The 24,644-nt window shown below is 36.4% G+C and overlaps 2 protein-coding genes across 3 annotated transcripts in view; both read left to right on the forward strand.

Moving 5' to 3' along the window:
• The window catches only part of LOC129001570 (WD repeat and HMG-box DNA-binding protein 1), a 34,088-nt gene extending 18,596 nt beyond the window's left edge, over positions 1-15,492 (forward strand). For both annotated transcript variants that reach the window (XM_054428911.1, XM_054428910.1), the window contains 6 exons: positions 2,797-2,946; positions 6,792-6,964; positions 9,108-9,211; positions 9,624-9,820; positions 10,839-11,048; positions 15,207-15,492. In XM_054428911.1, coding sequence (XP_054284886.1) covers positions 2,797-2,946; positions 6,792-6,964; positions 9,108-9,211; positions 9,624-9,820; positions 10,839-11,048; positions 15,207-15,362 — 990 coding nt within the window. In that variant the 3' untranslated portion in view covers positions 15,363-15,492. The remainder of the gene's footprint in view (positions 1-2,796; positions 2,947-6,791; positions 6,965-9,107; positions 9,212-9,623; positions 9,821-10,838; positions 11,049-15,206) is intronic.
• Positions 15,493-16,456: 964 nt separating this feature from the next.
• Positions 16,457-24,644, forward strand: part of LOC129001692 (uncharacterized) — a 34,899-nt gene continuing 26,711 nt past the window's right edge. The window contains exon 1 of the mRNA XM_054429085.1: positions 16,457-16,525. The gene's annotated coding sequence lies outside the window, so the exon portion shown is untranslated. The remainder of the gene's footprint in view (positions 16,526-24,644) is intronic.

Genomic DNA, 24,644 nt, shown 5'->3' on the forward strand with positions numbered 1-24,644 from the left:
TTAACACTTTTATTTCTCAACTTTTTTCCCTTGAAAATGTCAACAGTTTTTCACTTATTTTTAATAAAGATTATCACTTAAAATTGTTTTAAAGAAGTCCAGATGTGTGAACTTGAAGAGCAGACAAGAGACATACGTCACTGCCACAAAAACTCTACTCTACTGTGAATGAATGAACTTTTTATTGTGTGAAGCCCCACCCACCGTCTAACGGGACATGGGGGAGGAAAAGAGAAAGTTTGGCAGAATTTGCCCTTGTTCTAAAGCCTGGTTCACATGCCCTCCCTCACCCTCGGCCTCAGTGGCTTGCAGATTTCCATTACACAAGAGTGTTAAATTATTTTGAAATACTGTAAATGTTTGAATTTGACTATGATGAGATCTAATAAAGTTTCCTCTAATTTATAAATAGGCTTAACTTTTTAAGTATTAATCTAAGTCATTTGTCAGTTTTTGTATTTCTTTTTAAAAGCAATTGCAGTTATACATTAAAAAAATTACAAACATCTTGGCCTACAAATACATTTTGTTAGGAGAGTCTTTTCTCTAGTGAGTAAAAACGATCGTGGTCAAGGAATGAACTGTGCTAAAACAGCACATTGTCAATGTTAACAAAAGTATTTTGACTAAAACCCTGGTATTTTTTAAAGACATTGCATAATAGCCTATGTCGACGTCTGTGGAGAAAAGTATGGCAATAGATAGGTTTTACTTTTAGCCTACAATTAAGATTATGTTTTCGGACTCAAATCTCCAAAAGACCAAAAGAGTGCTTTTAACAAACATTTCATAGTTTTATTTAGTAACAAAAGTGTTTGACTATGTTCCCGATTATACCAAGAACAAGGTTCGGCATAGTGGATTCACTGTGAACCGGCCTGCCTGGCCCTTATGCACGACGTCACTATAACCTCCGTGTAGGGGTGTCAACAATGGATTGGAACAATCGAAGTTTTGAACCTGTCTGTAACCTAGTTTTTTATACTTAAATACTCATTATTTATAAACAAACACGTCTGACATATCGGATCTCGAATCACGATATTTATCGATACCCTTACCACCCACAATAAAACATTAAACGATGTCAAAGCAATCGTCATTTGCTCAATTGAAACACGAAAGTCGATTGGCTGACATGGTAGTGCACTGACGCCTCCTGACCAATGAGAACTGTTGTTACATACTTTTATTGTCAACATTCACCAATCGTTTTAACATTACAAAATCGACACGGACTAAGGCTTATAATATTTTTCAATAAATACATTATGTTATAGTAGCACTTAAAACTTCACTAAACTCTTTAATCAGGTAGATAGTACAGATCAAAATATGGATCTACTTTTTGGCGCAATATAAAGCAAGCCTAACCATACGACGATAATGGTTGAATATAATTTTTCTAATGATGCGTATAATGCAGGGATTATTAAACTGAAAATTTAGACGTGTTTAGGTTATTTATTTTGTACTAAAAATAAAAATAATACATCTAAATGTCTGACTTATTGATACAGACATTGTTTAGTATAATTAATTTCGTGTTGGCAGGACATTCGCGCGCCGGTTGTCACTTGAGTTGAGTCTGACATCTTGAAATGTAGATTCGTAGATTGTGTTGTGCAATGCTGAAGCTAAACAATGTCACCGGCACCGTCGCTGTTTTGAACTAGATAGTTTCTAAGTTGGCTATGAAAATTGTTAACCGTGATGACAAAACTAATACTGTAGCTATACAGTAAAAAAATATTTATCCCTGTCGGATGTCGGTATCATCGGAATCGACTTTTGGTTTTGACAATCGAGTCTTGGTACCGATACCAATGTCCAAGTATCGGTGGTATCGATGACGATAATCGAATCATCCCTTTTTACTAGTAGAGCTGTATCGTGACGTAATCGATGCATCGGGATTTTGATGCATGCTGGATCGAATCGGGATTCGATGCATCGCACTCGCACACCTACACCACTGCCTATCACCCAGTGTCAGCTCAGCTGTCGGCGCTGTCGCTGTCAGTGAAATGGATGACACAAGCGATGTCTAGGTTGCCGATTATTAGTAGGCCTAGTATGTCAATATTTAAAGGGGTTAAGGGATTAAATAAAACTCAAACATTTTCCTTTCTTACTATTTATTTGTCAAATATCAATGAAAATAACGAAATCGGCTTAACGTCTACTACTCGACTCGAGTCACGAGTATCTTTAACTACTCGACTCGACTGTCGAGTATTGCCAACTACTCGAGTAATTACTCGACAGTCGAGTACTCGCCCACCCCTAATTAAGTTTTTGTATCAATTATAACTTATATTGCATTAAGATGTTTGTAAAATCTAAAAACTACTGTTGCTGGAAGTAGGAATGATGTTTAAATATCCAAATTGCATACTGTTATCACAATTTGCGTGCCTTGAAATCTTTGACACTTACTACTTAAGACTCGGACGTTGGAAATGAACAGAACTGGACTAGTACTAGACACTGGCAGACTATGCTTATGCTACTGAAACTGGAAACAACCGCAGTTTTTTAATTTTTCTCAAAGAAAACTATACAATCCATGCTCTTGTTTCCATCTAACTATTTTCAAAAAAGGAATCTCTCAACAGTATAGTTAAAACATCACTTGGATGTAGGATAAATTGTCTGCAGGGTAAAACCAGCAATCTTTGTAATTTAAGGCAAGCACTCAAACCACTTGTATACTGAGTACAAAGCTTACAACTATGCCCAAACGCAGAAAATAAGGTGTAAACAGAAAACAAGTCAGTAAGCTCTATTTTTTAGGTTCCAATGTGCGAAATGTCGGTGGAAAAAGGACAGCTTGAGGAGCAGTTTTGGCGATGTAACGTGGCTGTGTCGTCTCTCTCTGATGCTGACGACGAAAGGGACTCTGCCGACCGGACGATCAAGAAAACACTTCTCAAATTATTTGCGGTAAGATAACATATCTGCCTATTTTTTAGTGTGCAATTCAGTGTGTTTTTATAAATGGTCCCAGCTAAAGAATCAGGTGACCTTAACCTGTCAGGTGTGTAACAGACCTGTCATTACATTCATTCAGCACTCATCTTTGCCTTAAAATAAACACCCTGTAGTGTCAACATCCTGAGCTCATTCTAATACATTAACAGATAAACATTCTACAGCCTCCATTTTGGAAAAAAATGTAGTTGTTACGCACTGAGGTTGGGCTCCTGGGACTAAAATGGCTTAGAGATTATTGTCTTTAGATTATTTCAAGGCAATAGGTCTTCTTGATGTACGCAATAGTGCAATACATGAGAGGAATGAGACTTTGTTAGTTTTTGGCTCACCCTGTATCGGAAAAAGTTAAAAATATTTTTACGTTATTCCTTGGGGTCGATTTCCTTGGGAAAATAATTTTATATTATCCTTGTAGGTTAAGCCGTTTTTCCGCTTTCAATTTGAGACATCTCTCATGAGACAACTGTATATATACGTCCGTGAACGCGATAACTTGAGTAATTTTTCTCCAATTTTGACGACATTTGTTTTGAAGGTGTAAGGCAGGATAATCTTGAATGAATTCACAAACTAGCTTGATCGGACCATGGGAACGGGGTTTTACGGGGGCTTTTATGGGGTAAAAAATGTTTTTATCTCATTTTTGACCCTAAAAACACAAAATTTCCCAATTTCTCTCTAGACCGTTTTAAAGAGCTTAAAAAAACAAATAGTTTAGTACATAAAGTGTTTTTGTACGGTTATTGGCAGTGGAATAAATTCAAAAAGTTGTAAATTTAAAATTTCTATGTTATTCTATTGTAAAATATTGTAGTATTGTAGCTTGTTTATTGATATATTTTGATCAAATTTGGCAAATTTATTTATTTTATACTAAGCTATTAATATTTTACTAAAAAAACACGCTTTATTTGTTTTTTTTGTAGCAGCAAACCTATGTACTCGGGGAACCTAATGTTATTTAAATAGATTTGATTGAAAATCAATTCTGAGAAATGGAAATTCACTTAGTCGGCAGGTTTGCTGCGGCGGGGGTATTTTTAAATACAGAAAAAGAAGTCTGTTTTGATGTATTCCTTAGTACCATATCTATACTATAATACCCCCGCCGCCAATGACAGTTTTACGAAAATGTAAACAAATGGATTTTAACATATGCTTGTAACAAATCATCTACAGTAAAGTAGCAAATTAAAAAATACAGTAAAAAGGAAAAGAACATTTCTATGAATGCTATTGAGCATTTATTAAGCCCCCCATACACGGGCGAGCATGTTCGCGAGTATGCTCGTGACGGTGTTGGTGACGAACATGCTCGCTCGTGTGTGGGATCCGTCGCGGCGAGAATGTTGGGCTCGGCGCTCGGCTCGTCGGACCTGGCGAGCCTGAACACGAACATGCTCGCCCGTCTGTGGGGACGACCAATATGTTCGAGAGCATGTTCGCCGCTGCAACTCACCCACAGTGGGTAGAGATAGGCTTAAATTATTCCATCGATGTAGCCGCTACTATGATTCCAGTTACACTCATGGACTCATTACAAGTAACCGTTCCGATTCCAAACTATTACTTCGTTACCGCCATTACAAAGTAGCCGCAATAGACACATTGCACTTGTAATCATCATGGTGTTGATATTCTGATGTATTCCAGTTACAGTAATAGATTTAGAATCAATGTTTACAAAAGCTAAATATATATTTATTTGTGTTTGTAACGTAATAAATACAAATTTAAATGAGTTTCCAAATAGAGGATACATCAATTAAAATTTGTATATTATTACACAAATGTTTACAATCAATTCTGTATTAATTTGTCACAAATAAATAATTCTAAGAAAGTCTAGAATAAGCAAAACTACGAGATATGTTTTTGCACAACGACAGAATTTTAATAGTTCTCTTAGAAGGGACATGGTTGAACCGTTTTCTGTTTTTGAGCCAATTTTTACACCATATTTTTCGTAGCTTACTTTTGCTTTCCTCTTCCAAACAAACTGCACCATCGCAAATAGCCACAACAGCATTGGCATCCATTTAAATTTAATCCAAATAAAGTAATCAAATATTAAATACACTCAACTTGACTGTCACAGCGCACAAGAGAAGCAAGAATAGGCCTAGGAACCGCTACCGAGCAACGAGCATGTTCGCGAGCATGCTCGTCCGTCTGTTGGGAACGCCAAGCATGTTCGCGAGCATGCTCGTCCGTCTGTTGACAACACCGAGCATGTTCGCCAACATGCTCGCGAACATGCTCGCCCGTGTATGGGGGGCTTTAGGTTGAATGTAATTTTATTTTTCTATAATATGTTTGCTGTTATTTGTTCTGTATTTAATTTAATATGTTGGTAACAGCTGATTGTTATAATAAGAATTTTTGAACAAGATATGATAGAGTAAATAGTTATTTGTGTAACTAGTGAGCAAAGTGGCACTTTGCTGCACACGAGAGCAATGTTTACGAATGATCTTGAGTGCAGCAAAGGCCTTTTGCACTCGTGTTACACATTATATTTTTCCTACAGTCACTATAAAGCATATAAATAATTAATCTTTCAAACACTATACAACACATTTTTAGATTCAGCTGGCAACACAAATAGGTGCCCTCGAGAAAGTAGTCACCGGTTTGTATCACTCCGCTATTTTTTCCTTGGCAAGCAGTGTGGTCCGCAATTTGAGAAAATAGTTCCGTATTTTTTTGTAATTTGTAGTCGTTTCCACGCCTAAAAAAATGCTTTAGAGGTATTTTCTTGTTTATAAAGATCGTAGGAATGTTTTAAAAACGTTTAAAAGTAAAGTCCAGAAAGTTCAGAAATACCTAAAAAAGAACAAACTATAAACACGAAATGACAGGTTAAATCGTAGTTATAATAGTCAATCAGCTGCTCATAGTATTATTTTTCGTTAAGTGTTCCAACCTATCTCCAAGTGTACACGGATTACGTGCATAATAGAACCACGCTGTTTTGTGTTGTTTCGTTGGAATCCTGATTTGCGCCAAAGTATAAACCGTACGGCAAAGTATAAATATGCAGCAATTAGCAGCTTTCTGCCAACTTTGTCGGGTGACTGTTGAAAAATGTTTTTTTTGTGCTTCAGTAAAATAAAATTTACTAATTATTGTAACAGTAAAAACTTAGTACTACAGCCTACTTCAATGTACTTTCACTTAAGTCAACATATTAAACAATACATTTGGATTGTATGATGTATTACTAACCAAAGGGATAATTAGGACTGTTCAAAAACGTTAAGTGTTATTCCACAAAACGTAATAGGCCTACATTAATATTGAACTAAAAGTCTAAAGGAAAGGCCAAGGGCGTTTAGTAGTTTCTGACGATGTGCCGCCAGAATTGATGCGTTATTCAACAATCCCGTGATTATAATTGTGATGTTCCACGATCCCAGTGACTAACGCAATAACGGTCAACAGATGATATGCAGCATGAGTTTTTATATTGAAGTTTATTGTAGAAATTTTATAGATTGGTCGAATTTTATAATTTAGAATTTTATAGTTTTTTGTAGAAAAGTTTTTTTTAGGTAAACTAGATGTGAGGTCTCACACTGTGTAATATTGTAACTGTGTAGATTAAAACCTCAACAAGTAGGACTAGGCCTAAATGTGTACTATACTTCTCAGGATGTATGTAAAAAAATGTTTGTTCCTGCTTGCATTCAATTTAAATATACATCTCTACGTAAAAAACTATTTACAAAGACTTGAATTTAAAAATTCAAATCACTCACTGAGTTTGTCTTACAAATGTATCGTGATCACAGCTGGCGTGTCAGAGCGGGCTCGAGGTGAGAGCCGTGGGTCTGTGTCAGCTGATGGGTCCAGAGGTCGTTGAACTCGCTGTCAAGTACGCCTCTAAGCTCGGCCGCATCCAACTTGCCAACAGGATAACCGAGGCGGTTAACAAGTCACCTCCATCCCCCCCACCTGACTCTAGGTTAGTTTGTCTGTGTAACCAGTGTTATTGGATACAGAAAAATTGCTCGGGGTTTTCAAATTATTATTAATTTAAAGATAAAATCATTATAATATCTATTTGATTGAACTCACAAGTATCGTAATTTAAATGCTCAAATAGTTAGTCCCTTAATTGTTCAATGTGAGCACCATTCGTCTCATGGCACAAAATAAGTAAGTTTTCCACAAACATTGATGAGTTATAGAGTAATGGTTGCAAAAGCTGATTCAAAACTGTTTCTAAATTTAGGCTGGTCAGATGGTAACAGACCCCTGACACTCTTATGTAGGGCAAAAGACATGTGTAATATCATTTGGTTAACGTTGAGGAAATGTAAAACAAGCTTTACCATCAGGCCATGATGGATCATGATGTACGTTTAATTTTTTTCATTGTTCTGCAGTGAATGCTTTACAAAGCCTACTTCTTCCAGCTCACACTTGATGTTGACAACAATGTACCTAAACTATTTAAGTAACTTTTCCATTTGATGTAGGATATGATTCGTCTGTGTAATTTTGAATGAAATTTAAAGTAAAGTTTAGCCTTTGATCTAGCTTTAATCTTAAGCTTTGATTTGAGTTAGGGATGGACGGGTCCCGAAATTTCATGAAATTTTCGGGGAAATATTATTCCCGATTTTTGTGACGGGATTACATTTGAATCGGGAATTTTTCGGGACGGGATTTGGTCCGATCGTCAACGATTTTGCCGCTTCGCGAGTGACGATGACGCCGCTATCGCGAAAGATGTTCAAGATAGTTCCGCGAACGCAGGAGGTGAGTCATACTACGATCGCGCCGTGACCGCTAGTAATACCGACGATCACGCCGTGACCGCGGAGACATACCGACGATCATGCTGTGACCACAAAGTCATACCGAAAATCACGCCGAGAACGCTGAGTCATACGTCATACCGACGGTCGCGCCATGACTGTGAGTCATTTCGACGATCATGCTGTGACAACAATGTCATACCGACGATCACGCCGTGACCACAGAGACATACCGACGATCCCGCCGATCGACCGCGAGTCATACTACAATCGCGGCGTGACCGCTAGTAATACTGACGATCACGCCGTGACCACTAGTAATACCGACGATCACGCCGTGACCGCGGAGTCATACCGACGACCACACCGTGACCGCGAAGACATACCGAAGATCACGCCGTGACCGCGGAGACATACCGACGATCATGCTGTGACCACAAAGTCATACCGACGTTCGCGCCATGACCGTGAGTCATTTCGACGATCGCGCCGTGACCGCGAGTCATTTCGACGATCATTCTGTGACCACAAAGTTATACCGGCGATCACGCCGAGACCGCTGAGTCATACCGACGATTGCGCCCTGACCGCGAGTAATTTCGACGATCGCGCCGTGACCACGGAGTCATACCGACAATCATGCCGTGACCGCGAGTCGTACCGACGATCGCACCGTGACCGCGAGTCATTTCTATACCTGTAAATTTTTAGGCCTACCCATTTTCTTGTTTTTATAGGTCAGTACCATAAATGGTAAATATTGATTTTGTTTGTCTTGTTTGGTCACTGCAATACTCAAGACTTTCTTTTTATACACAGGAAAATATCCCGTCCCGTTCCGTCCCGAACTAAAAATTCAATTCCGTCCATCCCTAATTTGTGTGATTGCTTGAGGAAACGTCAATGATTGAGGCCAGCTTATTTTTTTTAACTATGTTGTGCTGTTATTTGAGGAGATTATAACAGACATTTTCATCACAGATTAAATTTCCTGTGTTACTCAACTATCAATTTGTTTACTTATTTGTATTACTATACGGTACTTTGGTATTATACGGAGGCCATCCTTATACAGTGCGCTGTGGCGGTTATGTTAGGTTGGGTTATCATAAATAAAAAGTATTACTCATCTAGTATCGCTCGATTTATAAGTCCTACGAACATTTTTATGATAACCCAACCTTACATAACCGCTGCAGCGCGCTGTAAAATAAGTGGCCTCCGTATAAAACCAAAGTACCTATTATACCAATATGATATTCTGTCCATATGAAATTTGATATGTATGTTTGACAGTTTTGGAAAAAAAATTATATATATATGATTTTTACTCTAATTTGTTAGATATGAGGACAACATAAGGGACAACTGGAAGGAGTCGTCTGAAAGAGACCCACCTCCTCTGTCTCAGGACTTGTTCGCTCCTTCAAATGAAGAACGTGTTCCAGGTAAGGCAGTAACTCAAAAGTCTTATGTTTCAGTTTTAATTATGACCTAGATCAGCATATTATGATTGTTAATGATTCATTAATGTTTTAGCGTTTTAGTTAAATCAAAAGAATATAGGAAGTTTAATTTTTCAATAGTCTCTTGATTTAGAAGACTAGGTTTGTCATTAACTATTGGACACTGAAGGTTTTTACAGTATATCTCCTTTTTTTACAAGTTTTTACAAATTGACCTTTAAATAAGATGACAATTCTTCCCAGTGGGTTTGCTATCTATTTGTCAAATCATTCGGCAATTAAAGGGTATTTTAAAAAAGCTGTTTTTAACAACTGAAACGGTCAATTGTGATCTGTGCAGTTTACTATCCATAAAACTCCATATTCTCTAGTTTGAATATTTGTACTTTTTCAGAAAACGAAAACCCAATCTTAGCCCTAAAACAAATTAAATCATCACTGGCCCCAACCAGACTGTCCAATCCGATGAAACGGGCCAATCCTTTCAAGAAGACAACAGACGACAAAATTGAGGACAAGGGGTTGGCAGGACTGACTAAACAAGTGTTTAGCAAACCAGTTCCAAAGGCTGCTGAACCAGTTTTTAATAAGGTAAATGATATATTTAATTTTGAAAGTTTTGAAAACCAAGTATGTATAATATTACAAGTTATTACAAGATTATAGAGACATACAGATTGTTGAAATTTTAGTTTTAGTAGGCATATTCATAACGTTAGATTAAAATAAGGATGCACAGTACTGTATCTAAACTAAATTTAGTACAGTTTCAAATGTTGCCTCATCTTACTAATATTATAAATGTGAAAGTTTGTGTGTTTGTTTGCTTGAAGTTCAATCACGCATTAATTACTGGATGGATTGGGCTGAAATTTTGCATGATAATAGCTCACATTCCCGATTAACATATAGGCTTATTCTTATCTCAAAAATCAAATCAAATCAAATCATTAAAAAAAATAAATTAAAAATTGGTTTTTCTCATATTTGACCCTCAAAACACAAAATTTCCCAATTTCTCTCAAGACCTTTTTAAAAAGCTTAAAAAACAAATCATTTAGTATATCAAAGTGTTTTTGTACAATTAGTGGTAACGGAGAAAATTAAAAAATTCTATATTTAAAATTCCCATGCCATTTTTATGGAGAATGTTGTAAAATGTTGTAGTTTGCTTGTTTATGGATATATTATGATCAAACTTGGCAAATTTATTTATTATTTACTAAGCTATCAATATTTTACTAAAACCCACACTTTATTAGTTTCATTGTAGCAGCAAACCTAGGTACTCGTTAAACCTAATGTTATTTAAATTGTTTTAATTGAAAAGCAATTCAGACAAATGGAAATTTGCTTATTTGGCAAGTTTGCTGCGGCGGGGGTATTTGTAAATTATTTTAGTTACAGTAGGCAATTTTATTTACTTACATATTTATTGAAAACAGAACAGCGGCATAAGATATTTTGAGGTGGTTTGTTGATGAAAAAACATTATCAAAACACATTATCAAAACATTGTTTTTTTTTTAAGACATGTATGGATGAACTCTAGTTCTTACACTGTCAATATTTCTAATTTTATTACAAGATTGTCCAATTACACTTTCAGAAAGCTACAAATGAAAACCAGCCAAAGAAGAACACATTTTCCGATTGGTTCTCAGGCCATAAATCAAGTTTGCAAGAAGAGTTCCCCGATCTTGATACCTCAGAACTGAGCAAAGTCGCCCTCAAGAGGTTCAAAGAGGAACAAAAGACAAAACCAAACAATAATCAAGGCATGAAGAAGTTTTTTGGCTCTGCAGCTTTAAACAGTGAGGTAGGCTTAAAGAGCAAGGCAGTTCAGTTGAGGATAAATGTAAACAAACGTGTAATTATAATTTCGTTGCCTTTTTTTAATTGACAGTTTCCAAACATTGAGAGTGGTAAGCTGTATTGTATCCTTATTGAAAATACTGAGCTGCTTTCAATACTTTGGTTAAAGCATTGTTAAAGTAAAAAATCAATTATACGATACAAAAAGAGGTTTAGTACCTGGTTGCAAAGAAATTCTTGTTGTTTCAATGGCGGCCCATTTCGATGCACTTAAGGTGTCTTTATCAAACCCTACTGATAAGTGTATTACAGATACAAAAATGTTACAATCTTTAATTTTAAGAACTGCATAAAACTACAAGTACACGTTTACAAATTTACAATGTACAGGTCCCTGTAATTACAATTTAACAATTACTACAGGTGTTGCTAGAATAATTTGTATACTTGTAAAGCTAGGTTTTCCTAGGCGCGGAAGCGGAGAGCGGAGAGAGGAACGCGGAGAGCGGAAAAGAGATTAACATGGTGTTCCGCTCCGCTTCTAGGAAAACAGTAACATTAAATTACCTAAGACAAGTGGAGTCCGCTCTCCGCGTTCCTCTCTCCGCTTTCCGCTTCCGCGCCTAGGAAAACCCAGCTTAAGAACAAGTACACAAATTGTTAACAGCTGATTACAATTTTACAATAAAATTACACATACGTCATTTGTTTACTTTTTCAAATATTGGATTTCCGAAAGGAGAGCACTTTCACTTGGTAAATAGTCCTTATTTCACAATGTCATCTTCACTTACGTAAAATGTTAATATATTGAATTAAAATATATTAACATAAAAAAAATAGTAGAGCTGTTTAGTTTTAAGTTTCAGTTTAGTTCTTAAAAGTTTTTTGAAGTTAGTTTTTATTAATGTCAAAATGATAACGTATACTATTCTTAGTATTCTGCCAATATTCGTATAGACTAATACAACCAATATCCTAATTAATTAATTTAAAAAAATTCATACAAATAGACAAATTAGTTTTATTTTACAATACAGAAAACAAGCTTCAATTTTTATAACATGAAAACAGTCATATATTGGAAAATGAACTTAGAAGCAGTGTCAGGCTATTGTCAATGATTGAAGTGGTTGATTATTTCCTGCTACCTTACAATCCCGTCTCTGTCAAATTGTTCTTCATTCATATTCTGTTCTTGTTCTTCGACTTCGTTCTCATTTTCAACCACCTCAATCAAACCCGCACGCCGTGCGTAGTTGTACATGGCTACTACAACAATTGAAAATTTCATATGCAAAAACAGATTACACGGCAGGTGATTTAAACCAGGAAACTTCTCCTTTAGCATGTCAAGGGAGTTTTCCACAATGCGCCTTGGACACTTGTGTTTTCGGTTGTATCTTACAACAGGCGGATCTTCGAGGTTTACTCCAATAGGCGTTATCAGCCAGTCAAGAGTGGATACCCGGAGTCTCCCCTCCTTCAATAGGGCGCCAACCACCCTCCATTCGTGAACGCTTCCAGGCCATCGGGCGCTTACATAGAAGAAACAATAGTCTGGCCCACAAACCAACATGCAATTGACGGAGTGGTTATTCATACGGTCAACATACTGTTGTTCATTTAAATTCAGGGCGTCTATTTTAATCAATGTCCCATCGATGCAACCAATTACAGTGGCATTTCTGCAATTGCATGGAACCCTTGAACAACTTGTACAATACTTACTGGATACCTTGTGTGCTGGTTGTGGAGGGATATTGGCGATTTCTCTGTCAATGATCTCCTTAAAACCCGTCCAGTTGGCCTTTTTGAAATTAAACCTGCGCCTTAGAGGAAAAACTTCAGGTTTAACAACAGCACTAACGGTGCATACTATAGGTCTGTGTTGAGTTCGGGGAATCGGATCACCTACAGACTTTTCACACTGGGAGGCAATCCTGCTGCTCACAAAGATGTTGTCAGGGTTATAACCCCTCTTCCATCTACCGCTGTTAAAGGAGCAAGGGAGCTTAGGATCGTGTATGAACTGCATGTCATTTGCCTAAGCCCAGGTTTCAAGTTTTGTCCCATTTTCACTTGTCTCTTTGTATCCCCAAGCTGAGGTTCTGAGGACATTAGGGTTAGCGCCCCAGCATCTGCTGGTGAGCTTCCTGATGACATTATTCCTAGCTGAGACTTTACCTCTTGTCGCAATACAATGCGCCTTAAATGTCAGTGTTTGGTCCAGTATGACACCAAGATATTTGGGTGTAGGACAATGCAGAAGACAGTCTCCCCGCCACCTCACATTCAAGTCACGGCCTGCTTCTCTATTGTTTAGGTGAAAGGCACAAACTTGGGTCTTAGCAGGGTTCGGCTTGAGGTGATTTGCGTCATAGTACTGGGAAAGTTCATTTAGAGTCATAGTCAGCTTCTGTTCCACCTCTTCAAAACTCCTACCTTGTGTGCAATCAAAAGGCCAATCAACTACCCTCGGAAAGAGAGTGTTGTTCACTGCTCTAACTCAGTTATGGACGGCACGACATACAGTCGACTTATGCACACCAAGCATGTCACTGAGGTCATGGTATTGGCACCCATCACCCATCCAATGTAAGCCAATACATAAAACTTGTTTTAAAGTTAGTGCATGATTTCGTGCTGTTTCCCTTTTGAGGTTAGGTCTACTATTTCTAAAAGCTCTTCTAGTTTTTGTGGTGGCATTCAAAATCTTTCGTTAATTTCAAAAGCATCACTTTCAAATTCAAAATTTTTTCTCACCTTGAAGGTCCTTTTGCGACTTGTGAAGACTCTTTATCAGAAGAATCATCACTATTCTACATTTTTGTCTTAAAAATAATAAATTGTACAATATCAACAAAGGTTTGCAGGCCAAAGAAGCTAGGTAAAAAATTCTTACATTTCTTCAGGGCTCTATTGCATAAAACTACAATTTTACAAGTTTGCACGTTTTCAGGCAAATTTTTGAAGAATTCCTCTTAAATTGTAATTACAGGTGTTTCATAAACTACAAGTTACAGACTTGTAACAACTACTAAAAAATTCAAATTTACAGGAATTATTTTAGTAAACTTGTATTTACAATAAAATTATTACAATTTTACATATACAGTACCTGTAGAAATTTTAGATTTTTTACATAGCTTCTTTGGCCTGTAAACCTTTGTTGCTATTGTTCAATTTATTCTTTTTAAGACAAAAATGTGAAATAGGGGTGATTCTTCTGATGAAGAGCCCCCACAACGCTGAAGAAGGACCTTCAAACTGAAACTTAAAACTAAACAACTCTATTATTTTTATAATGTTATAGTAAGTGAAGATGTCATAGTCAAATAAGGACTATTATAGAATTTATGATCACTAAGATAGTTAGTTAACTATTGATTAACATCAATAGACTAACCACTTACTATAAAAAACAGGAATTTATAAAACTAATTAGAATATTATTAATAACATTTAAAAACTTTATTGGAATTTCGATTCTCGCTCCCTTCCTAATTTTATTGTTCATCTTACCAAGTGCAAGTTTTCTCCTTTAAGACCCTGTCACACGGAGCTGGTTTTTTCACCGCTAGTGACTAGCGGCTAGAACCAGCATAAAACCAGCGTTGTGTGACTGATTCTCTAGCTGCTAGAAACACTCGCATGAGCGGTATCTACAGGGACCTGTAAACTGTTAATTTGTAAACTTGTACTTGTAGTTTCATGCAATAGGCCCCCAGGTAAATGTAAAATTGTTAAAAAATGCCTGTAAATTTGGGTTTTTGAGTACCGTAGTTGTTATAAGTCTGTAACATGTAGTTTATGCAATACCTGTAATTACCATTTCTGAAGAATTCTTCAGAAATTTACCTGTAAACTTATAAAATTGTATGCGAGAGGTCTGCAGGACTCTTGACTACTAAGAGTTTTTTAGTCAGGTTTTTTATTACAAAAATGTTTAACTGTCAAAAACTATTGTTATAGCCTTAAGATTGGGACAACAAAACAATCTGTAGTATTGTATAAGAAGGAAAATGACTCAAAATCAGAGGGTTTTTTTTTTTTTGTTTTATAATGCTTAAGTTACATTTCTACTTCTGGGGACTCCAAAAATAACTTCAATTTGCATGATATTTTTCCATTACATTACAAGATTGTTTTGGTTTTACAGAATAAAATTGAAAAGAATTCCCCACAAAGTGACAAGGACCTAGAAAACAAGAAAAGGAAAGCCACAGAAGATGAGGATGAAATCCCCCAAACTCCAGAACCCAAGAAGTCTTCAACTGCTTCAAAACTTAAGAAGTTTTCATTTGTAAAGCCCTAAAAATGCTTGCCCAAGATGAAACTTGTTCTGGTAGCTTTAGCAAATTTTGTTACTGTGTATAAACTGTATTTTTAGTTTTATCACTAACTATTTTACTTAATTTTATAATTGTAAAATAAAAATAATCTTATTACTTAACCAGTGTCCTCTTTTGAACAGTGTATAACCTCTATGAATACACTGAAGGTATGTTTTTTGAAATGTCTTTACTACAGTTTTAACTCATTTACTAGACTTTATAACATTGTAAAATTAATATTTAATTATTTTAATTTTTTCCAGACTCCAAATTTTAAGGACCTTGGTCGTCTGTAATGAATGATGCCATCAAGATGGCAGCCGTAAGACGATGCTAGGTCGCCATTGCCATGAATTGGTTATAACACCCAAATGCCTAAACTGATTTTAATGAAATTTGCCATACAAGTGCTTGGATACAATATCTCGGCCCAGGTTGTCAATGGTTGAGTTTGATGAAGTCGTTTCAAAATGGTGGCTGTTAAAAACTAAAAGAATTATGAGGAAAATAAGTGTGAATTGCTATGAATTAAAATACCTATGAGTTATTAAAATAATATAACAGAGTGTGTAAATTCAGAAAAAAACGTTTTAAAGATCCCCCTCGTTTTAAAGGACATGTTAAAAAAAAATTTTTGATTGAACATTTTTTTGACCAAAATGTACGCAATGGCGGCCTAAAAAGCTTTAAAAATGCAAATAGGCTTAAAAAAGACTTAAGGAATTTAAGCCTGTTTTACCATTTGCATTTTTAAAGCGTTTCAGACTGCCATTATGCATACAAAATTTTCAATCACACCAAACGTTTTCTTTTATCATGACATAGTTAGAAATCAATCTTATTTGAAGTTTTGGGTAGATTTATCAGTTTAATAACTTGAATTAAAACCAGTTTGTATTTTTTTGTAGAATTTTGAAACCTTTAGTAAATTCCAAAAGATATCTAAATAGTTTGTATACACAACATTCCATATTAGCTGTTGATAAGGAATTATATTGTAATTGCTAATTCAATATAGCACTGAAGATTAAAATAGTAATATTTCACTGCCACAGTGATCTTAATATAGACAGAGATTGGAGTAAAACTAGTCCAGAATTGTTTTCTCTATTATTTCATCTACCGTAGCTGTTTAGTGACACAGGTATGTACAATACAATAATTATTGTTTTATTATACTCTATCTAAGCAAAGAATGGTTTGATTTATATTAAAGTAGAGGTAATGGTTGATCTTAAAAATGTTCTAGACTAGGTTCGAAGTGTTATTTATGTCCATGCTATAATGGGATGACTGGATACAGTAAAAACATCCTACATAAAGCATTTGTCTCTCCAAATCCAACATATTCTACCCAAAAAACGGGTTAGTGGCCAAGATTATTAATAAGTTATTTTTGTCTTTATATATCTCTGGGCTTACTACTTTAACCTCAGAAAATTATCCATTTATAAAATAGGTAGTTACCATCATATCACCCATCACTCATCTTCTTTTGTACCACAAACAACAAACAAGTGGAAAGCAGTAAAATTCAAATTCAAATTAAGCTAACCAAGAGATAAATAACTATCAACGCCATTTTTGGACAGAACTAACATACAGGGTGGCTGAAAAGTAAAAACTTGCACCCCCTTAACTTTTTACTTGAAATAGGATATTGCAGCAACCTTCTTAGATATGAAGGGCTACAATAATGATGGTTAGTTTTAAAGATTTTAGATAATTTTAGGGGTAGGGGGTAGCCCAACATTTTCAAACGGAAAGTACAGTCAACTTTCATACCATTTTACAGTTATTAATTAAACAAAACAATCAACATAATAGCAGGGGTGGCTCCAGGAATATATTTTTTTTTGGGTAGGCCTGACAAAGGATCAAGAAGGAGTTTGATCAGGGTACAGGTTTGAGGGGCTTCCCTGCAAAAAGGGGGGAAATTCAAAATTAAAATGCAAAATAATTAGTTTGAATGCTTTCCCTTTGTTTACATATAATTAAATTTATTTATAATTTTGAATTATCCGCCAAATTTTTGGGTAGGCCCGGGCCTACCTTCTGGAGCCGCCCCTGCATAATAGTCCTGGAGCAAACTGCACATATCCAACTTCTGTGGGATTTTTTGTGAAGGGAAGGTGTGATTATGTGAAATCTCTTTATTATATGTCACATAATGGTGTAGTACCGGCTGTTTACCTTCAAATTGCACTGTTTGATTTTTAATGAAGTCGTAAATCCAAGATGGCCGCCATTTGTGACATCTAATCATTAAATTAATAATAACACTTTCCAGACTAAAATAATCAAATTTTAATTTAGACCATTTAATTTTCTCGGAAAAAAAATTTGGTATTTTGAATCATTGCTCTATGTCCATTGGTTACCGAAATATTGAAAGCGGTAAACACAGAACATTGTACCCAAGTTATTCTTATGGGGAAAAAATAAAATTTTTATCTCGCTTATTTCTCAACATAATACAAATTTGTATGTAGCTTCATTTAGTAGAGATCGCTTGATTATGGCCTAAAATCTCCCATTTTGACATTTACCTATACTTGGCAGCAAACCTGCATACTCACTTCCCATGTTATTCTTACGGACAATATGTTTGCATGCTTGTATATGAGCAGACGTTGAGAAATGTTAATGCATGGCTCCGTTTTAATTATTTATAAAGCATTTAAAATCACTGAGAATGCAGGTCTGCTGCAATGGGGGTATTAAAGTTATAATAAATTTATAGGTGGAAAATAAAATGAAACAGGCTAGGCGTTTTTTTGTAAAATTAGTAAGGGTTTTTAAAATTGATATTCTGAAAAAAGTACTTGATAGGTTTTGATATTTTTTGTATGTTTTTTTTTATAAAATAGCCTTAACTTCATTTATTTTGCTAGATTCATTATATCTCCAATAGCTTTTGTGTGGTTACATATTTAACCTTTTTATAAAATAAAATATAATATAGAATTATTTTTCAGTCACTAATAAACTTAAAGACCTAAATCTAACTTAATATTTACATAATGTTGTCTAGAATAAGTAATGGAAATTTCAATAATGTAGCTCAATTTATTCTCATATAAAATTTTACCTTTAAAAAAATTAAACTCCGAAGTTGCGGAAAACAGCGTTTGAATGAGAGCGTTTACTATGTAACCATAGAAATAAAGGAAATAAACCGATGAATATAGCCAAAAACTTTGTTATTGTTATATTAGCTTATTTACACAACAAATTAGTAACTATTCATCAGGCCTAGAAGTTTTTAAAACGGAATAGTTGTTAAAATTTTCTCCTTGATAATCTTTCTTAGTGAACATCCACCACCTCAGATCTCCAATGTTTGATACGCTAGTGCCCGGGTAATAGACTTGACATATACATTTTTCTATTAAAAGTCTATCAGTTTCAAGAATGTCCATCTTCTGCTTTGTTGAAGACTTTCCAAAAAGAGGTTTTTGCTTTCTTTGCCTATTGTCACTTCTGGATAATGCAAGCAAACCAGGTAAAGCTGAAATTTTCTTTGGGCCCAAGAAATCTGTGGCTTTGCTTATTTTGATTATTCTGCAATTTTGACCAACTCCAGTTATAAGCATAAACATAGTGTCTGGTGGAAAGAGCTTTGATCACCACCGAGCTAGGACGAAAACCTCTGTACCGGGTGAGTAGATTAAATAAAGAAATATATGAAGCTGTCTGGCATCACGATGGCAAGCAAATATGGATGCAAAATTATTTTTGTATGTGCCTCTTCGTGATTGCTTTTGAGTTCATCAGTTAAGTATTCATTCCATGTATTGGCAAGTAACTTTAAAGGTGGGGTTGTGCTCTCCTTTAGCGATTTCAACATTTATCAATGTATGTTGTTCATAAACAAGCTTTCACAAATATTGTACACTAGCAGAGTAGGTACCCGTCCTTCATACGGGGTTGGCATATAAGTATAAAATTCTTATTGCATTTATACTCAAGCTTTGCGTTTTCGGATCAATGGAGGAGGACACAGTTTGATAAAATTGTTGTGAGACAGTTTATTTCATAACACCTGTTAATTTCTATTAATTATTATCATATGTTTATTTGTTATTCTATCTAATATATAAAATTCTCGTGTCACAGTGTTTGTCTGCAAACTCCTCCGGAACGACTTCACCGATCGTTATGCAATTTGGTGTGTAAATTCTGTAGGTATGCGAATCGGACGTAAACTATTTCCCGTTTCGAAATTCTTAAAAGGGCTCCGCCCCAGTGGCTCTGGAGTTTCCCATGTTAACCTTATGAGAAATGGAATTAATGAATCTTAACAGCTGTTTCAATTAAACAAGTTGGTTCTGTTCTATGATGTTCAATAGCATTAAAGTTACAAGGATTACCAACAGGGTGCAGCACTATTATTTCTTTTACATTTATGACAACAGCTAATTTGCAACCAAAAGGTGAGTGAGCGTAGCGAACGAACTTCAACCTGGAGGCGAGTTAGCGTAGCGAACGAGCTAACCTGAAGGCAAGTGAGCGCAGCGAACGAGCTCCAACCTAAAGGTGAGTGAGCGTAGCGAACGAGCTCCAACCCAAAGGTGAGTGAGCGTAGCGAACGAACTTCAACCAGGACGTGATTGAGCGATGCGAAGTAGCGAACGAGCTAACCTGAAGGCAAGTGAGCGCAGCGAACGAGCTCCAACCTAAAGGTGAGTGAGCGTAGCGAACGAGCTCCAACCCAAAGGTGAGTGAGCGTAGCGAACGAACTTCAACCAGGACGTGATTGAGCGATGCGAAGTAGCGAACGAGCTAACCTGAAGGCAAGTGAGCGCAGCGAACGAGCTCCAACCTAAAGGTGAGTGAGCGTAGCGAACGAGCTCCAACCCAAAGGTGAGTGAGCGTAGCGAACGAACTTCAACCAGGACGTGATTGAGCGATGCGAAGTAGCGAACGAGCTCCAACCCAAAGGTGAGTGAGCGTAGCGAACGAACTTCAACCAGGACGTGATTGAGCGATGCGAACGAGATCATCTTGAAAATTAAACGTAACGGTACTTTCTTCCCATCGGTCTGTCTTAGGGGAAACCTATAACTTAGGCGATACGAAGTTCGCCGGGTCAGCTAGTGTTTATATAAAAGGTAAATAAAGTTAGTTGGGTTTGAGTTATGACATAAAACAGTGCATTCACTTAATTCTTAGTCAAATAGTACATGGTGGCAGCGGTTTAGAGCTATGCCTCAGAAGAGAAATCCAAGAAGGAAACAATCTGACTATGAAGATAATGAAAATGAAAGAAGCAGAGAAAATGAATACAACAATTCAACTAAGAAGTCAATCATTGTATCAAACACTCATTCAGTAATTCAACCTCCAGCTAGTTTCTCCTTTGTACCAGCAGATTGGCCAAGATGGAAAACACGATTTCAAAGATATCGGTCAGCATCTGGGCTATCTGAAGAGTCTGAGAACAAACAAATCAACACTCTTATATACACATTAGGTGAGAAAGCTGATGAGATTTTTGCATCTTTTAATTTAGCAACCGAATCAACGCTAACATTTGAAGAAGTCTTAGATTTATTTGACAAACATTTTATTCCACGGAGGAACTTAATTTTTGAAAGAGCAAAGTTTTTGAAGAGACAACAAAAAATTAATGAAACAGTTGAAGAGTTTATAGTGTTTATAGTTAGTCTCCATTCCTTAGCTAGAACCTGTGACTGGGGTTCACTTAATGATGAAATGGTGTTGATGGTACTAATACTGGGTTTAAATGATGAGAAACTTAGTGATCGCTTGTTGCTAGATCCCGAGATGAATTTAGACAAGGCCATTACAGTAATAAGACATGCAGATAACGTAAAGAAAGAGAAGGCAGATTTATGTGATGAGAAAAGAGTTCAAATTGAAGCAACTACGTCATCGAGTTCAAAACAAAATCAAGGATATAGGTTTCGTCAAAAGAAACAAGAATACCCAGCGCAATGTATCTGGTGTGGTTATAAACCGTCTCATCCAAGAAGCACGTGTCAAGCAAAAAGCGCAACATGTAACTTATGCAAAAAAATTGGTCACTTTTCGAAGGTCTGCAGATCTAAAGAAGCACAGGAAGTAACTGATGAAAATGAAGTAAGTGAACTTGGACCTTCAAATAATAAAGTATTCATAGGTACACTTGGGGATGGGTCAAAATGTAAGCCCTGGAAACTAGAATTACTATTTGAGGGAAAGCCACAAACATTTAAAATTGATTCAGGGGCAGATGTAACAGTAATTCCCCCTGGCATAGTTGATCCAAGTAGGATCCAGCCGACTCTAGTTGAGTTGTTTGGGGTTGGTAGAACAAAATTAGAAACTGTAGGTTGTGTTAGAGCTAATATCCAATACAGAGATGTTAAAATAAATCACATGGTATATGTAGTGAAGGGACTCATAACACCCTTGCTTGGTCGTCCAGCAATACAGGACTTGAAAATTTTAACTTTTGTTAATTCAGTTGCAGAGGTAGACAGTGACTTTTTTACCGAATACCATGAAATGTTTAGTGGTCTGGGCGTCATTCCTGATCCCTACACAATAGCACTTAAGGATGGCGCAAAGCCATACGCAATAACCACTCCTAGGACAGTACCTTTACCCCTAATGTGTCAAGTGAAAAAAGAACTAGAAAGTATGGTCCAAAATAATGTAATCACACCAGTTGAGCATGCTACTGAATGGTGCTCAGCAATGGTAGTAGTGCCTAAATCTAATGGAGATGTCCGCATATGTGTTGACTTAACAAAGTTGAATGAATCCATCCAGCGGTCTTATCATCCGATTCCCAAAATTGAAACGTCTCTCAGCTCAATTTCAGGAGCAAAATGGTTTTCAAAACTTGATGCAAACAGTGGTTTTTGGCAAGTCCCTTTAAATGTAAATTCCCAGGATCTAACTACTTTCCTTACCCCTTTTGGACGTTTTAAATTTCTCAAACTTCCATTTGGAATCACATCAGCACCTGAACATTTTCAGAAATGCATGAACAAAATCTTAGACAACCAGTCAAATGTCGCAGTCCATATGGACGATATTCTGATTTGGGGCAAAACGAAAGAAGAACATGATACAGTTGTTCGGCAAGTACTTGAAAAGCTTAAAAATGTAGGAATGACACTTAACAAAGACAAAACTGAGTTTGGGAAGTCAAGTATTAAATTCCTCGGGCATTTCCTCTCATCCGATGGAATTTCTGTTGATAAGGAAAAGGTTTCCGCCATTCTCAAAATGGACTGCCCAAAAAACGTAAAAGAACTTCAAAGGTTCAATGGGATGGTAAACTTTCTTGGTAAGTTTATTCCTGACAAAGCTAAGATTTTGGCCCCAATGAATTCACTACTTCAAGCTAACGTTCCATGGATATGGGGTCCAGAGCAGGCGAAGGCATTTGATGAAATAAAACTCATTTTGACCAACTCTCCTTGCCTAGCTATTTACGATGTAAATCGGGAAACAATTATCTCATGTGATGCCTCGCTTCAAGGACTAGGATCAACTCTTTCTCAAGTTCAAGATGATGGTTCTATACGACCAGTATCATTTGCATCCCGAAGCCTTCTTCCTTCTGAAAAAAACTATGCAAACATCGAGAGGGAGGCTACAGCTGTTGCTTGGGCATGTGAAAAGTTTCAAGAATTTATTATTGGCAAGAGAATAACAATACAAACAGATCACAAACCACTGCTTCAAATTTTGAAGTCCAAACATCTTGATGAATTGTCTCCAAGAATTCAAAGAATTCGATTGCGTCTCATGAGATATGATTTTTCAATTACTTATATTCCTGGAAAGCAGCTTCTAGTTCCTGATGTTCTTTCAAGAGCACCTCTCCCATTTTCAGGTAGCCTACTGATGACCGTGAGTTAGAAGAAGAAACTCAAGCGTTTGTTCAAATGGTTTTGTCATCCATCGATATAAACGACTGCATAGTTGCTAAAGTATTGGAGGAACAAAATAAAGATCCGACTTTACGTGAACTGAAAAAAATAATCATCCAAGGTTGGCCTTCTAAGACATCATAGCGAGATGACCTAAAACCGTACAATTCAGTTAAGGATGAGCTAAGTGTTGATAATGAGATGATACTACGAGGTTCAAGACTTGTAATTCCGCCAGCTCTGCAGTCTTGGGCACTTCAAAGAGTACATGAAGGTCACTTTGGAATCACCAAGTGTCGTTTACGTGCAAAAGAGTCAGTCTGGTGGCCAGGAATTTCTTCAGCCATTGAAAGTATGGTGAAATCATGCCCTACTTGTATTAAACATTCAAGGAACAGTCATGAACCATTGCTTCCCACACAATTCCCTGACAGGCCATGGAAAACACTTGCGATGGATTTGTTCAAACTTGAAGGCGTTTGGTTTTTGACTGTGACAGATTATTACTCCAGATATTTTGAGATAGCTGAATTAGAGTCATTAACATCACAAGAAGTAATAATGAGATGCAAAGCCTTTTTCTGTCGACACGGCATTCCAGAAGAAATTAGGTCTGACTGTGGGTCTCAATTTCAAGTCCTTGAAAATTCAGATTTCAAGACATTTTCCAAAGTTTATGGCTTCAAGCATGTAACAAGTAGCCCAAAATTTTCCCAAAGCAATGGAGAGGCTGAAGCGGCAGTGAAAATCGCCAAAATGATTCTAAAGAAAAATGTGGAAGACCCTTATTTAGCGCTTCTAGCCTATCGAACGACACCCCTCTGGAATGGGTTCAGTCCCTCTCAGCTTCTTATGAACAGGCGATTACGGAGCACATTGCCTCAGACAGGACATTTGCTTTGTGGAAAACCAGATCTAAAGGATCTTAAAGGGAGAGAAGAAAGATATCGTGAGAAGTACAAACACAACTATGATAGAAGGCACAAAGTGCAAACTCTCAATCCTCTTCATATAGGAGACCCAGTTTGGATTGTGGACCTTAGAAGACATGGCAAGATTGTGAAAATCCTGGACAGCCCTCGTTCATATATTGTTGAAACTGATAAGAGGAATGTGAGAAGAAATCGATTCCACCTCAAACTTGCCCCTTATTTAAGAGAGGAAAACAGTGAACAAAATTTGTCAGCGAATACACATCAAACAGAACCATACAACCGTCCAAAGAGAAACATACAAAAAACAAGCTGGTTGAAGAACTTTCAAACTTAAAAGGGAGGATGTTGTGAGACAGTTTATTTCATAACACCTGTTAATTTCTATTAATTATTATCATATGTTTATTTGTTATTCTATGTTTATATAAAAGGTAAA

Source organism: Macrosteles quadrilineatus, unplaced genomic scaffold (assembly GCF_028750875.1).
Source record: "Macrosteles quadrilineatus isolate MER2022 unplaced genomic scaffold, UCM_ALF_1.0 Scaffold_8__2_contigs__length_117827958, whole genome shotgun sequence".
Lineage (NCBI taxonomy): Eukaryota > Metazoa > Arthropoda > Insecta > Hemiptera > Cicadellidae > Macrosteles > Macrosteles quadrilineatus.